The sequence below is a fragment of the Rhopalosiphum padi genome, chromosome 1 (genome assembly GCF_020882245.1).
Source record: "Rhopalosiphum padi isolate XX-2018 chromosome 1, ASM2088224v1, whole genome shotgun sequence".
NCBI classification, from domain to species: domain Eukaryota; kingdom Metazoa; phylum Arthropoda; class Insecta; order Hemiptera; family Aphididae; genus Rhopalosiphum; species Rhopalosiphum padi.
This window is the reverse complement of record NC_083597.1, coordinates 46,736,861-46,752,644: the sequence shown is the minus strand read 5'-3', so window position 1 is coordinate 46,752,644 and position 15,784 is coordinate 46,736,861. Positions and strand designations below refer to the sequence as shown.

General features: G+C 24.8%; 1 protein-coding gene across 1 annotated transcript; it reads right to left on the bottom strand.

Annotated features, from left to right (window-relative positions):
• Nucleotides 1-3,329: 3,329 nt before the first annotated feature.
• On the bottom strand, nt 3,330-15,535 carry LOC132916912 (catalase). The gene is made up of 9 exons (XM_060977366.1): nt 15,290-15,535; nt 5,718-5,889; nt 5,516-5,657; nt 4,972-5,122; nt 4,733-4,912; nt 4,298-4,642; nt 3,982-4,214; nt 3,761-3,893; nt 3,330-3,681 (listed from the first exon to the last, which is right to left on the bottom strand). Exons 1-9 carry the CDS (start codon nt 15,347-15,349, stop codon nt 3,583-3,585), a joined length of 1,515 nt encoding a protein of 504 aa, XP_060833349.1. The 5' UTR covers nt 15,350-15,535; the 3' UTR covers nt 3,330-3,582.
• Between the last annotated feature and the right edge of the window lie 249 nt (nt 15,536-15,784).

Genomic DNA, 15,784 nt, shown 5'->3' with positions numbered 1-15,784 from the left:
AATAAGTAGATATCTATAACCATAAGATAAAATAGAAGGGCTTCGTCAGCGCCCCCAGTTATCTAGATTAAAAATTTACAGTCACGGATTCTCTATAGAAGATTTTCTCTGCATAGTGCTACATAGTCACATAGATAATTATATATATTCTTATATATAAAAACGGTGGGAAAGTGGCTACCGTTCTGCTGTATGATAGGTGTCGAGTACAGTGGCGTAGTTATATGATTATGTTCTGGGAGGATATATAATTTATTGGATAAACGTAACGCGGGGGCTTTGCCCCCCACACCCCCTAACAGGTCTTTTATATTTTTTAAATATAATTCTAAACACAATACACAGTTAAATTTTACATAAAATTCGGACAAAAGTGGACCGTAAAAGTCTGGAATTTCAAAATTTTAAGCCCGCAAAAATCTGAACTTGACAAAACTGGACTGTACAATTTTAGACCATCACACACATACATATATATAATGTATCAATTTTAAGACGGTATGAATAGGCTATAAATATTAATTATTAATGTTTTTTTGGTATACATTCAAAAAGGATGTAACCCATTAGCAAAAAATATAACTCAAACAAAAAGTGCAAAAAAAATACAATAAAAACTCTTTATAATTTATAATTAATAATCTTTTTAAATAATAATAAAATAATGAATATTGTTATCCATAGTTTAAATAATATGTAATTTAGTCTAAATTTAAACTTAAAACGTCTATAAAAAAATTATATTTATCTATTTTTTAGATTTTTTGGTTTCAGTATTGATTATTTTTAAGGAATTTTTTATAAAATTTTTTAAAATTAATGATTTTATAAATGTACAGATGAAAAATAGTTTGTAAATATTCATAATTTTAACAAAATGTAATTTCAATTATAAATATAAATAAATTGTGTACATTTGTATTTTAAATATATCCAAAATAAGCATGACTTAAATTGAATCTTGACGAACTAATCTATAACATTTTTTGGATATTTAAACAAACGAAATTTTTTTATCGACATTTATAGAAATAAAAAAAAATACAAATTTTAAATGTTAATAATAATAACTCGAAAAGCGTCAAAATATTTTGAAAATATTATTATGTATGAAAAATGATCATACAAGCATTTTTTGAACATTTCAAACATTTCTAGTCATTTGTTTTTGAATTACCATAATAAATATCAAAATTAATTTGAGGAAAAATTGTTATATTACAAGTGAATATTATATATTGTAAACACTTCACTCATAAAAAATGTATTTGGCTTTCTGCTAGAATTTTTTTTTTTTATTATACGTTAAAAAACTTATAAAGTTATAAAGAATCTTGTATTAAATTTTCAAATTTTAGAAATAAAAAGAGTTGTATGCATTTTTAACTACAAAATATAGTACACGTTTGTGCTTCTTTTGTATAAATAGGATATTTCTTGTTAGCTCTTGTGACAGATGTGTGTTATTTAATTATTTCACTGTATATATTAATTATTTATTGTCGTTATCGACCCAATTAATTTGTTCGTGACAATAGCCCGTCAAAGCCAAATCAGTCCGTCGCTAAGGAAGTGAAATAGTACCTATAGAAAGTTGGTTAATTTTTTGGTTTTGTCACTTATTCATCAGGAGTTTATAGTTCTCATAAGTGAAATAACTCTCATTGGCCGAGGACGTAGTACCCGCCACAGTTAACGAGTTGTGTCCCAATGATAAAAGTGGGGTACACGAGTTGTGTCCCAGTGATGAAAGAGGGATACACGAATTGAGTTTCAACTGTTTTATAAGGTTTTACACAAATTAAGTCACAAGAATAAAATATGTTGTTACGTTAATTAAAATAAAAAAGATTTTATACATTTAAATCAAGAAATTTGTCCATTTCAATGTTGTATAAATACCCACATATATTAAATTAATAATAGTTGTGAAGCATTTCACTCGAAATTTAATTCTATGTTTTATTCAAGCCATCCCGATATATTATATTAGATATAAAAAATTTGCAATGCGGTGTTTAAATTAAATTTAGAAGTTCTGGACAATTATCAAAGACAACACGTGAAAAACATTTATTTCTTAGCCCAAAATTAATTGCATATAAGAATGGACAAATTTCATGGTTTGAAATTATTAAAATGGTATCATTTAAATTTTTGCCAAATATGTAATTTTATTAATATTATTAATGTAGTTATTTTTATTTTGTATTTATATTTATATTTATTAGACGAAACAACGTTGATTTTTTTTAGATTAGTTACAATTTTTACTACCTATGATAATATGACTTTTATACGAACTGTTTCATTTCTCATGTAAGCTATTATAATATATAACATACTTTTAATTTTTAATAGACAAATTCACGATTTGAATTTATAAAAATTGTTGGACACAATTCGTGTAACCCGAAAAAAACTGAGGGACACAATTCGTATAACCCAAAAAAAAGTGCAGGACACAATTCAGTATTTGGGAAACAACTTGTTTGTAGCCGTACCCGCATGTGTTGTCTCCGTCTTACACACGTACCTATAATGCTATAACATTTAAAGGTAAGTAAGATTATCCAGGGCCCCACGGAAGCCTTTTATTGATATTATTATTTTTAAGTAAATTATAATCATTATTTTAAAACGTGCAGTTTCAAAAAGAACATAACTTATTTAAGAATAATATTCGTTGAAATCGATTGACGGAAAATTACATATGCTGTTTTCACCTGTCTTTTTCTTTGTTCAACAGTGGACTCACCACAGTTAATCAGTGACTGTCGTACAAAAAGTATAAACCATTAATCATTAGTATTAATGAAAAAAAACACGATCATTGCAAACAATAAAAATTAACTTCGACAATAATAGGACATATTTGAAATATTTTTTTTTGAATATAAATTAATAAAAAAAATACATCACAACCTTGGCGAAGACGGGGACCACTAGTAAGTAGTAGTTAATTAATTTATATATGAATATTATTAATACTTGGATAAATTAAGTTTTATGGATAATACCTACCTAGGTAATTATTTACTTTATATGCCAACTGATTTTAATCAATGTGAATAGAACATATCATCATATACGGTTATTTTAAATATTACTTATGCAAATTTAGGAATTGAACAAGATTCCTAGGCAAGTTCCAAATATATAATATTGCCAGAGTACTCAGATGAGTAAATTTACTAGATTCTAATCTTATTTAATGGAAAAGGAAAGCCTAACATGTATTATCAACTTGTATTTTATATTAATCAATTTAATAAAAATAAAATACAAAATGACACGGGTAACAAATATTAATGTAATAATATAATGGATAATATATTAATAATTGTTTTTATTTTAAACTATTCAATGTCTCAATATAATATGAATTACATAAATGTGATTTTTAAAATTATAATAGAATAAACTTATGAAATTATTAAGTCATTTGAGTAATTAAACGGTTTTCCTTAAACACAGCTTAATAAGAATTACAATTCATTACAATAATAAATTAAAGAAATAAAATATATAATTTTAAGGGTTTTTATTTATTTTAAATAATTATGTGGTTTATTAAAATTATTAAAGATTTGCTTTTGAACACTTAGCCAACTTCAAATGTTCTCTTAGTTGTTTACCTAAATCATTGTCAATTTGAGTGAAATGATAAATTGCCTTTTCCTAAAAAAACATCAACATAAAATTAACAATACTAAAATAATAAAAATTGATGTGTAAAATTAAAGTAATAATATGGTACTTGTAGAAAATCAGCAGCGTGTTTTAAGTTGTCAACTATATTTTCTACCAATCTATTTTGTTCATCTTTAGGTAAAACGTTTCTATAAAGTAAGCCTGCCTGGGTATAGTTATCATCATTACTTAAGTCATATCTATAAAATAAAGTGTTGAATAAATGTTTAACTTAAATACATAAGAACTATATAAATATTTATAGAGTATATCATTTTATTTTCATACTTGGCAACAGCACCAGAAACATTGAATGAAGACATACTATATGCAGGTTGTTGTTCTGGTCCAGAAAAACTATTAGGATAGTAGTTTGGTGCCGATCCTTGATTATCATAAGCTTGAGGTCCATCGCGTTGATAATTGGCGACTTTTGAACGATATGGACAATTTACAGGCAACTGCAAATAGTTAGCTCCTAAACGATGACGATGTGTATCACTATAAGAAAACAATCGTCCCTAAAATCCAAATCCAAAATTAAAATAGTAATACAATATAACTTTAAAAAAAAATAACAATTATAAAAATATAATATAATAACCTGGAGAAGTTTATCAGGGCTAGGTTCAATACCAGGCACCATATGGGCTGGGCTAAAAGCAATTTGTTCAATATCAGCAAAATAGTTAGTGGGGTTACGATTCAACACTAGTTTGCCAACTGGTATTAATGGATAATCAGCATGTGACCAAACTTTTGTAATATCAAAAGGATTGAATTTATTAGCAGCAGCTTCTTCAAATGTCATCACTTGTATATAGAGAGTCCAGGTTGGGTGGTCACCCTTAGCAATAGCATTGAATAAATCACGGTTTGAATAATCTGGGTCATCAGCAGCAAGATCACGAGCTCTTTTAACATCCAAATTTTTTATACCTTGATCAGTCTAAAAATAATTGTACACAAAATTTTGTTAAATTTATTTTTATATTTTTATAATACTTAATATTTATTAATGAGCTATTATTTTTAATACCTTGAAATGAAATTTAACATAAACTGCGTTATTACAAGAATTGACCATTTTAAATGTATGGGATCCATAACCATTCATATGACGATATCCGTCTGGAATTCCACGATCTGAGAACAGTATCATAACTTGGTGTAATGATTCAGGACGAAGAGTCAAAAAGTCCCAAAACATATTTGCGTCCTAAAAATAATTTTAATATAGCTCTGGTACTAATAACATTGTATATTAAATTGTGTAACCTTTAAATGGGTAACTGGATTTCTCTTTTGGGTATGAATAAAACTTGGAAATAAAATTGGGTCTCTTATAAAAAATATTGGTGTATTGTTTCCAACTAAATCCCAAATTCCATTTTCAGTATAAAACTTTATAGCAAAACCTCTTGGGTCTCTAAAAATAATAAAAATATATATTTTTATTATATATTTATACATAAGTAGGTTAGTAGGACTAGTAGGTATATTATTAATTATTATAGATCTAGTAGATTATTATTTATCTATTTTTTTTAATAATTAAACTTGTATAAAAATATAAAACTAACCTATTGACAAATTTTAATGAATATAACTGCTTAACTTTAACAAAAAAGTCATAGTGAATAGTTATGTATTAAATAATATCAAAAGCATATTACACATTATTAGGTATGCAAGTACTAGGAATAACTGTAACGTCTGTAACCTTTAGGTACATACCTAATGTATATTATTTAGCACATATAGTTTTCTTAACAATTTAAGAAGTCTTATGTATAGTGTATAATAAATAGTATATGTATACCTAACAGTATCAGCTGATCCACTCTCTCCACCAACAGTAGAAAATCTTACAGCAACAGGAGTTTGTTTTCCAATGCTCGAAAATATATCAGCCTTACAGTATTTTGTAATATCATGTGTTACTTCAAAGTAACCAAATGCACCTAAAATACATTTCATTTTTTTTTTAATGTAAATAAATTATTATTAAAAGTTAAAATAACCTCCTCCTTTTGCATGTACGACTCGTTCTGGAATACGTTCACGATCAAAATGCGATATTTCATCTAAAAAAGTATGATCTTGTAACACCAGTGGTCCATTTACTCCAGCTTGAATTGTATTAGTATGATCATCAACTGGCACACCATTTCCCGTCCTAATAACACGAGTATTCTGAAATTTTATAAAACCAATAATTATATTAGTTAAATATTACTATATTAATTATTATAGTTAAATCTTAATTTTTGAAGTCAGTTTTAAAACATAAAATAGTTAATAAATAATTCAGAAATCAAATTCTCTTTTGTAATCTCCAAAACTTAAACTATACATTTGAAATATTTGAATACACATTTACAATCGTTGAACTCAGTTAAATTGTTACATGATTGATTTAAAAAAAAACACAATACTCAAAAAAAGGTACCTAAGCAAGAAGTGGTTACCGCTCTGCTATACCTACATTAGTTGTCGAGTGAGTCATTATAATAGTGCAATGGGTGCAATGTGGTTTAATTTAAATTCCATCATTGTATGCCAAAAACTATTCTGAAAGGAAACGATCTGTCAGCCTATATTATTAAGTATATTTCTCGGTATATTTCAATTTCATGATATATTTTATAAATTTTGAGCCGAGCAATGTGTTTTTTTTTCGGTCCGTTACCAGGTTTTGGGACAGTAAAAATGCTTAGATTTTCAATAATGTAGATGGCTTTTGGCAGTAAATTAGAACTAGTCAGTACTTTATAAAAAGGTCAAAATATATTTTTTTAAATAATCAGGAAAAGTAATTAAGAGGACTTTACGTTATACCCACAAATATTATATCTATCCTAATAATATACATTATAACAAATTCGAGTTCAGTAAAACACATTGTGTGATGTTAGCTTTAATATTAGAGTAAATTTACCAATTATAAAATTTAAAGGTAAGAATATTATCTAGGAAAACTCATGAAACAGCTAAGGAAACAACTAAGAACACTAGGACATGCATCAAAAAAGAGTACTGTCCTACGAAAAATAATAGACACGTCTGGTCACCATAATTATACTAAAACGAGTAATATATAATCATTATTTTTATAAATTACATAATTATGAAATTTTACTAACTTAAATACTTCATAAAAACGTTTGAATGGACTTACGATGTTATCAGTGCATCGGGACTTTATGTTGAACCCCGATGACGTACTGGATATATTTGCGAAAAAAAATAAAAAAGAATTGTCTTAATATTATAATTTATGAAAAATATATCTAATTTCATTTAATTGTTTACTTTATTGTCTTTGAAAACCATTATTTTACCATTTACCTTATTTAATTTATAATAATATATTAATATAATATTGTGATCTATGAGATTTAATGGTCAAGAGGGATGTGGGGGGCATAGCCCCACTAGAACGATACTATAAACTTATATCCTAATTCCGCCCCAGAACCAATTCCAAAATACGCCACTGAAATGCACAGACTGTAATCAATTGTGTCACCACAAGTGCCACAAGAACTTCTTACAAACAGAACAAAAGCATAAATCAGAAGTATTATTAAAACAAATGGAGACAACTATACGGTATAAAAAAATTAAATTTTTCAATTTAACACTTCTTAATTAATTCTTAATGGTCTGATACTTTGTGACTTTCAATAAAAATTCTTCGACATTTCGTAAAAGTATGGACTTAGTCACTCAGTACTTCACTTATTGTGCGACACTACAGTTTATATTTATATGTGTGGAAGTGATATAAATTTGTACGTACGTAAGGAGAAGGGTAAAGAAAGGAGAGTTTTACATATGCATTTTTGTCTTTTGAAAGATATGGTGGAAGTTTTTTTATGGCATAATGTATACTTTGAGCAATTGCTACAAAAATCAACAAAATATAAAGCATTATTACACTTTTGATTTTTGTTGCTGTTTATTTGATGAATAACGTCGACTGTCATTGATCACAGAATCAATAATAATGGCTTGCGTTAATTCCATTTATACACAAATTTATTGTGTTACACAATAATATTATTGCAGTATATATTGGTTATAACTTATAACTTATAAGTGAACGTACTACTATATAAACCATAGTACAGCAGAGCAGTACACATCACTTGCCTATCTTTTTGATATAGCTGCTAAGTGCTAATTTATTTTGATATTACGTATTACGTTAGCCGTTAGGTTAATTTATTTCTTTCAAAAAAAAAAAACATTTATTAAATTATTAGTATTTTATTATTGTTGATTTTCACTTTTAAGTTAATAATATCTTTGATTATAAATAACATAGTATTTATAATCAAAGATAATACCTTACTACAAAATTTAAATACCGTAAAACTAAAAACAGTAAGGATACCCTAGGATAATATAGTATCAATAATGTCTTAAAATAAATCTACATATTTTAAAAATGTTGTTGGGAACTTCCGACTTCGGACTTGGGTATTTTAAAATGCATTATTCACATAAGAGTTTTTGTCTCAACAAGACAACGAATAATGTTTTTGAGTAATTATAAAATAATTAACATCGTTATTTATCAATAAAATAGAAAATTTCAGAATGTATGTCCGAATAATAGGTTTCGATATATTATGTAATCTTTATTCTATGGTAAATATTTACCTCGTCGTTGAATAGGTGACCGTAATGAATGTAATAAGCTAATAAATCTTAATTAAATGATAAATCATTTGGAGAAGGTATATCGAATAAAAAATGTCCATATTCTAAGGTTATTTTATAAACATTTATTTATATACTACCAGACACCAGTTACCTATTCGTTTTACCAAATACAGCAGGTTGAACTATTTATTATAAAAAAACATCGAACAATAAATATACATTTATCATTTACGTTTAGAACCTATTATAGAATATTGCATAATAAAGCGATGATGAAATTGTAAGAATAAAATATATTTAAAAATATTTTACGGTTGGTTCTCATATGAAAAAAATATACACTTCTTTAGAGGACGCTACCCTCACATGTGTTGTCTCCGTGCTCCGTCTTACGCTAGCATACAACAGAAAATCTGCATTTAGTAGAACCAACTGTGCAGGGACGTACACATGGGGGTGTTTTGGGTGTTCAAACACCCCCCCCCCCCGAAATACTTGGGTTTTTGCATGGTTATTCACTTATTCAATTTTAATGTTAATTTTGTTATATCAATGTTTGCATTTTAAAAAAGTATTTTAAGTATACCTAATTTTCATACATTTTTTTTGTATATTTATTAAAAAAAGTTCTACTTTTCAATAACTGATTTTACGTACGGCCCTGCAATTGTGTGTTAATTTTAATATTAGTGTAAATTTATACCTATTATTAAAGTTAAAGGTAACAATATTATCTATATTCTATGCTCAAAAGTTTAAACATAGCCTTTTTTCATTATTTTAATTTTTAAACTAAAATTTAGCATTTTTAACATGTAATATTTACAAAATTCATCTTGCTTTAAAATTAAAATGTTAAAAAAAAAGTCAACGCCTAAGCACAGATAATGTTCTTACCTTTAACTATGATAATATAGATCAATGCTTCTCAAATTTATTTTGTCACGGGGCCTCCGCCCTCCTCCCAGTTTGAGAAGCACTGTAATAGATCAATTTACTCTAATATTAAAGCTAAAAATACATAATTTGTTTTATTTTTTACTAAACACAAATATTTTGTTATATGCTAAGTAAGACGGTGACAACACATATGAGGGTAGCGTGCTCATAAGTCTATACTATTTATTATTTAATATTTAGTAGTTCAAAAATAAGAATGCATAGTGAATCGCCTTGTATATTATAAAATCATAAACAAAATTAAAATGGTAAAGCATGTATGATGTATGAATGACTAATGACTTAATTATTATGACTATAAATTAAAGGTAATGACATTGTTGACGGTTCTTTATGATTATGTTTTGTTAATATTAAATAATAATTATTACTAATTATTCACATTAATTATAACTGTTTGTAGTATAATTTAAACACCTATTACAAGAAAAAGTATTACTAGCTTAAGCACTTACTTTAGAGCACTATAATTAGACGTATAATAAAAATACTAAATAGGTATCTATTTAACTAACCTCTATACTAAAAAACAATTATAAACGAAATCAATTATTAATATTCTATTATAATATACAATTGGCACTAGGCCACTGTAATAACTACCTAATAATTGTGTGAAATTTGAATTTAATGATAATTGTTGAATCACTGCATACGACAAAAAAACAACTCTAAGTTAGATAGGTTACTAGGTTAGCCATTAGGACAACATAATATATCCTATACTTTTAACTTTTAAGATTTCTTTATAATAATGTACATATTAGGTACTATAAATAATTATCTTTTTTGTTGGTAATTTGAAAAGAATTAATTTTTACCAAAAAAATCGCGTTTATTTGTCACCTCTCTTGTCGGGTTTTTACGATATTTTAATTTTTAGACAGTTATAAGAATTTTTATGTTTTACTGTTTTTAATATTTTTGCACAATCATAATCGACAAGAGATATAATATTTTTATTTTTAGGTTGATTTATCAATTCACTTTAAGCTAATAACACAAACTGGTTCTACATAATTTGGAAATGTTATACATTTATAAGACAATAACAATGTTAACATAGCGATTTAAAATATACGTCATACTCATACTCATTAATATACTAATATAGTCTTTGCTCAGGTTTTTTTCATATGCAATGATTTCACATTAAATTCAATTTTAAATTTAAGTTAAAGTGACTTACATAATGTTGCATTATTAATGCAGGAAAAAAGGTATGTACTAATTCCATTCCTAATAAAAAATAAGGTTATATTAGTACATTTTCATAATTTAATCATTTCATAATATATTTTTAAATTTGATTTATTAGTACGATAACTGAAATCAATACTATTTTTATTTTTAAGTAATATAACATTGTTAAGTTGTATTGCCGTAATTAAGTCGTAAATGTTAACTATTTTACTAATTCTGCCAATAATAACGAAAGTAGGATAATTAGAAGTAAACAAAAAAATAATATACAACTTATAAATAAAAAAATTGAATTATATAATAACAACCAAATTAATAGATTTAATTTTGTAAAAAGTTTGACTTCGTTTAATAATATTTTATTTTAATTTATTTTAACTTACATTGTAATTGTATTACATTTAATTTCTATTTATTTTATTTTATAACCTATACATTTTATACTGATAACGACGATTTTTGTTGTATGCATTAATTATTATTGTTTTTATTAGATAATTAGTTATCTGTATTATTAATATTATTTTTCTTTAACTTTAATAACATATATTGTATTTTGTATTTAAACAATAAAAAAAATTATGGAGTTACAGTGTTAAAAACGAAACCTTGTATGCGCCATGCGGAGTTAAGGTGATATATTACAAAATGGCCACAATGCATGCACAATTACGGTGCACCGAAACCGAATATATTTTTGAATAACAACAAAATAACAAAAATAGTTCGAGGAAAAATTGTAGGTATAAGTATCAAATTTCGTAAACTTCAATCACTCTTAATACTTTTTTTTAAAGGCAAAAAATTCGGGAAAACATCAATTAAATGAAGAATTTTACATAGTGATATTTATAGTAATTGTTGTACATCGAGTAAAACAATTTAAAATGTATTTTTTATAGTTACTCTAACTTAAAAGTGTTTACTTCGCATTAATTATCATTCATAAAACATAATATGCCTTAACACACATTTAACTAAATAGATAATCTATAAATAATTTAGAAAAACATCAATAATTTTTTTCATTCCATTGATTATACTCGAATTTACATACCTAACTTATATTACTATATTAGAATAAATAGATATTAATATATTATAGTTGATAATTATTTTTATAATGGCCGGGTAGGAAATACTTAAATTATCAATGAGTTGAATAATTATTATGGTATTATAACTTATAAATATAAATACTTAATAACCAATAGTCGAATCAATTATTCCAGAAAAATCAATATTAGATTTAAATTAATAAGTTATGTTGGGTATACAGTATACACGATATTTAGGGTTAGGTACTATTCAACAATATACATTTAACTAAAATCAACTATAATCAACTATTATAATATGTAGGCTATAATTTTCAGAAATCTATTTTTAATTTTTTTAATATTACGTGTTCGAGTCATTTAATATTATACAATTTACAAACATTTATTCTAATTTAATTATAAATACAAATATACCTATAGGTAACAGGTAACTAAAAAAATAGTAATAATAATAAAAATATAAAGTATAAAATCATTAAGAAAAACGATATTAATATTTCGATTGTATTTAAAATTTAAATACATTATTTTTACACAATACCAACTGGCAATTTGTAGTTTAAAATATTTTGAAAAAACTAAATCACATCGGCCATCGGGCGTGGGACATGTGTGTCCTGACTCCCTAAATCCTAAGGCTATAGGTCAAGTATCTACCTAAACTTGATTTACTGAAAATACTTTTACTCCAACCATAATTTAAAAAAATCAAGGTTGATTTCTGACGTATTATATTTATTAGTCACAAGTAATCAATATTATTCAGAATAAATTAAATCACTATTTAAACAATTAAAAATAACTTGAACAAATAATGAAATACAAAAATGAAGTCTATTCATTTTAACTAGAAATTTTATCAGTTGACATTATTTTTATTAATACTAATGTCTAATATTTAAAGCAAGACAAGCAAGTTTTTAATTTTTAGTTACATTACTTGTTTGAAAGAAATATAATATAGGCGTTTCCAAGGTTAATATATATTAGTTCAATTCATCATCCATTAACATTTAATGTGGGAACTAATACATACAAATACAAACAGTAAAAAACTAAATGAACATTGAAAAGGTCATTAAGTCATTGATTTAGTCTGGTTTTAAAATAGGACAGTGTGAGTAGAAATATTTTAATATTCATGTTCTTTAATTATTAATAATGATAAATAAGAAAAGCATAATTATTTAACTTGAAACAATTTTAAATAATAATATATTTAAACAATGCAAATTGTTATTGCTATTTTCCTTTGTCCATTTGTGTAATTAAAACAATAATATAACCTAACTTAGGTAACTTAAAACCAAAGACTAGAATAAAATATATCTAGTCAGTGTTTTAAACAATTTATTTTTGTATGTTTAAGATATAAATAGGAAAATATGTATTATATATAAGTATTAATAATAGCATACATAGATTCAAAAATTATTTTATGACAAGTCTACCTGCTGAATCATAAAATATGAAAAATAAAATTTGTTTTGTGTCAAAAAATATTATAAAAACAATTCAAATAAAAGAAGTAAATGAACAGAAAAATTTAATTTACTTACTGTCATGCCACACAAATTTAATTTTTATATGTCTTACCTATTTTTAATAGATATTTAAATTATATTTTAAGTATATAACCAAATAGAATAAACTTAGGAACTAATAATATGAGTATTTATGGCCTAAGTGCATTGTGTATCAACTATCAATAGCATCATACTTTCTATGGTTGTCAATATTTTATTACATACTTACATAAGTAGTATGTAGATAGTTTGTTTAGTGTCAAAAGTACCTGGGTACTTATTGTATGCAAATTAAATAATATTGTAACAAATAAATAACAATTTGAAAAATGATTATTGACGGTGTTACGTATAAGGTAGTCATTAAGTATATTATAATAGTAATTAATAGTGATGTAATTGTACTTAGTCATAACTCATAAACAAAATTGAAAATAGTGAGAATATTCCTTGTCTATCTTAAAACTTTTTTTTTATATATACTCTGCAAAACTGTTTCTTAAAGTAGATAATTGAATCCTTACATGTCACATTTTTCCTGATTATTTATATTAATATAGCCATTTTTACATAAATATTTCAAAATAATTTTACCATTTCTGAGCTGAAAATAATTTATTGAAAAATTAAATTTGCTAGTTCTGCTGACATAATAATTTAATTTTTTTTTACTGAATTTTAGGTTTGAATAAGGCCAAATTTAAATGTCATAAGTTTTTTTACTTAAAAATGCTGAAAATCAAAATTTAAATACATTATTAAAGGATAAAAGGGGAATAAGAGCTAACTTGATAAATCACTTTTTATAATAAATAAAATGTTTTAAAGTTTTAGAAATTAATACGTATATATTTAAAGACAATTAAGTATATATTCAATATTTTTGTGTAAACATAAATTCTCTGAAGTTAAAACTAACAAATGAAAAATAAAATTTTAATATTTATGGCCATAAATTACAACTTTACAGTCAACATATTTATTTATTAATTTTTGATATTGAATGTCAAATATAAGAAAAAAAAGTCAGATTTTATTATAAATTATAATACCTATGGTAATTTTTGTATTATTTAAAAATCTAAAATAAGTTATATATTATGACAATTGTTTCTCAAAGTATTAATACAAATAAACTTAAATAATTTAATCATATCTAGGAACTATCTAGGCAGTAGGCACCTATTTCTAAACATAAAAATAATTTCATTTTATAATAATAACTATAAAAAAAAACAGATTTCAAAAAATAATTTGAAATACATTATTGATAATAATAAAATAATAACTGGTTATCTTATTATTAATAAGATTCAACAAGATCATTGAAAAGTGTATATTATACCTTAAAATATTTTAGATCTAGTGGTTTTAAATTATACGTAAATATTTGATTAAGCTAAATAATCCGCTCAAGTATAATTACAAATTACTAATATATCTAGTATAAACATTTAGGCTATGCACCAATATATAATTATATTATATATAATATAATTATATTATATATATATAATATATATTAATATAGCCAATATATTAATTCCATGATAATTATTTAAAATTTAAAAATATTATCAACAAATTGAATGTGAATGACGCTAAAGCGTGTCCATTATTCTACTTTGTTATTAAATGCACTATAATTTGGTCAGCGTTATGATTAAACAATAAACAATAGTAAATTAATGGTATTTTGTTAGTATTTTCTACTAGTATAATTTCATATGTATGTGTACATTAATATTTTAATTTTTCAAATTTTCAAATTCTTTTTAAAAACCCCTTCTTACATAATATGGTAAAATATATGATAATTAAAGGTAAAATACATTTATAATATATTATTTGTTTCATATTTACTGGTATCTATAACGGTGAAAAAATGAAGTACATAATTAATTAGTACTAATAGTTTACCAATAATAAACAATTAAATAAGTATCAGATAAAACCAAATAATAATTTATTACTTCAACAGATTTTTTAAAATCTCCGAATTGGTTATCAGTCGGTTTTTGATTGTAAGACATTATTATTATTATTATTACTTTTTTACTATTAAATTTGTTTCTGTTTATGTAAAAAATGAAATAATTAATTGGTACTTATAGTTCACTAATAATAAATAATTAAATAATTATCAGATAATATCATATAATAATTTATTACCTCAACAGATTTTTTAAAATCTTCGAGTTGGTTATCAGCCGGCTCTTTATTGTTAGACATTATTATTGTTGTTACTTTTTTTTCCTATTAAATTTATAACTATTTTTATAAATGTGATGTTTAACTTCTATTGAAATAATATCGTTACAAAGGCACACGTAACACTCCTTCAACCATAGACCGCACACTGGCAACTACTAAGTACAACTGCCCAAGTCTACAGTTTACAGTCAACACTGGCGTGTTGCAACCTATCCATCTCTATATTATATTACACGCAATCAACACAATAATACGTGTATATAGTTTGTATATTAAAATGCAGTAAATACTTAATATGTCTAATCGATGTTACAATGTCACTCCGACTCCGTGTGAATGTTGTTTTGCGTGCGTTAGGACGCACTCAATCGTACACACTCAACAATAACAGCCCCACGCCAGCACATTCCATTAACATAAACTATTAACTAAGACGGTGCAATGCGCATTCCA

Bases quoted from the DNA above. Each gene is read 5' to 3' on its own strand.
- LOC132916912 (XM_060977366.1), bottom strand. From the start codon at position 15,349: ATGTCTAACAATAAAGAGCCGGCTGATAACCAACTCGAAGATTTTAAA. The intron at 5,658-5,717 runs GTTATTTTAACT...AATGTATTTTAG, and splicing joins CGTACATGCAAAAGGAGGAG to GTGCATTTGGTTACTTTGAA. The intron at 3,682-3,760 runs GTACCATATTAT...ATGTTTTTTTAG, and splicing joins ACGCTGCTGATTTTCTACAA to GAAAAGGCAATTTATCATTT.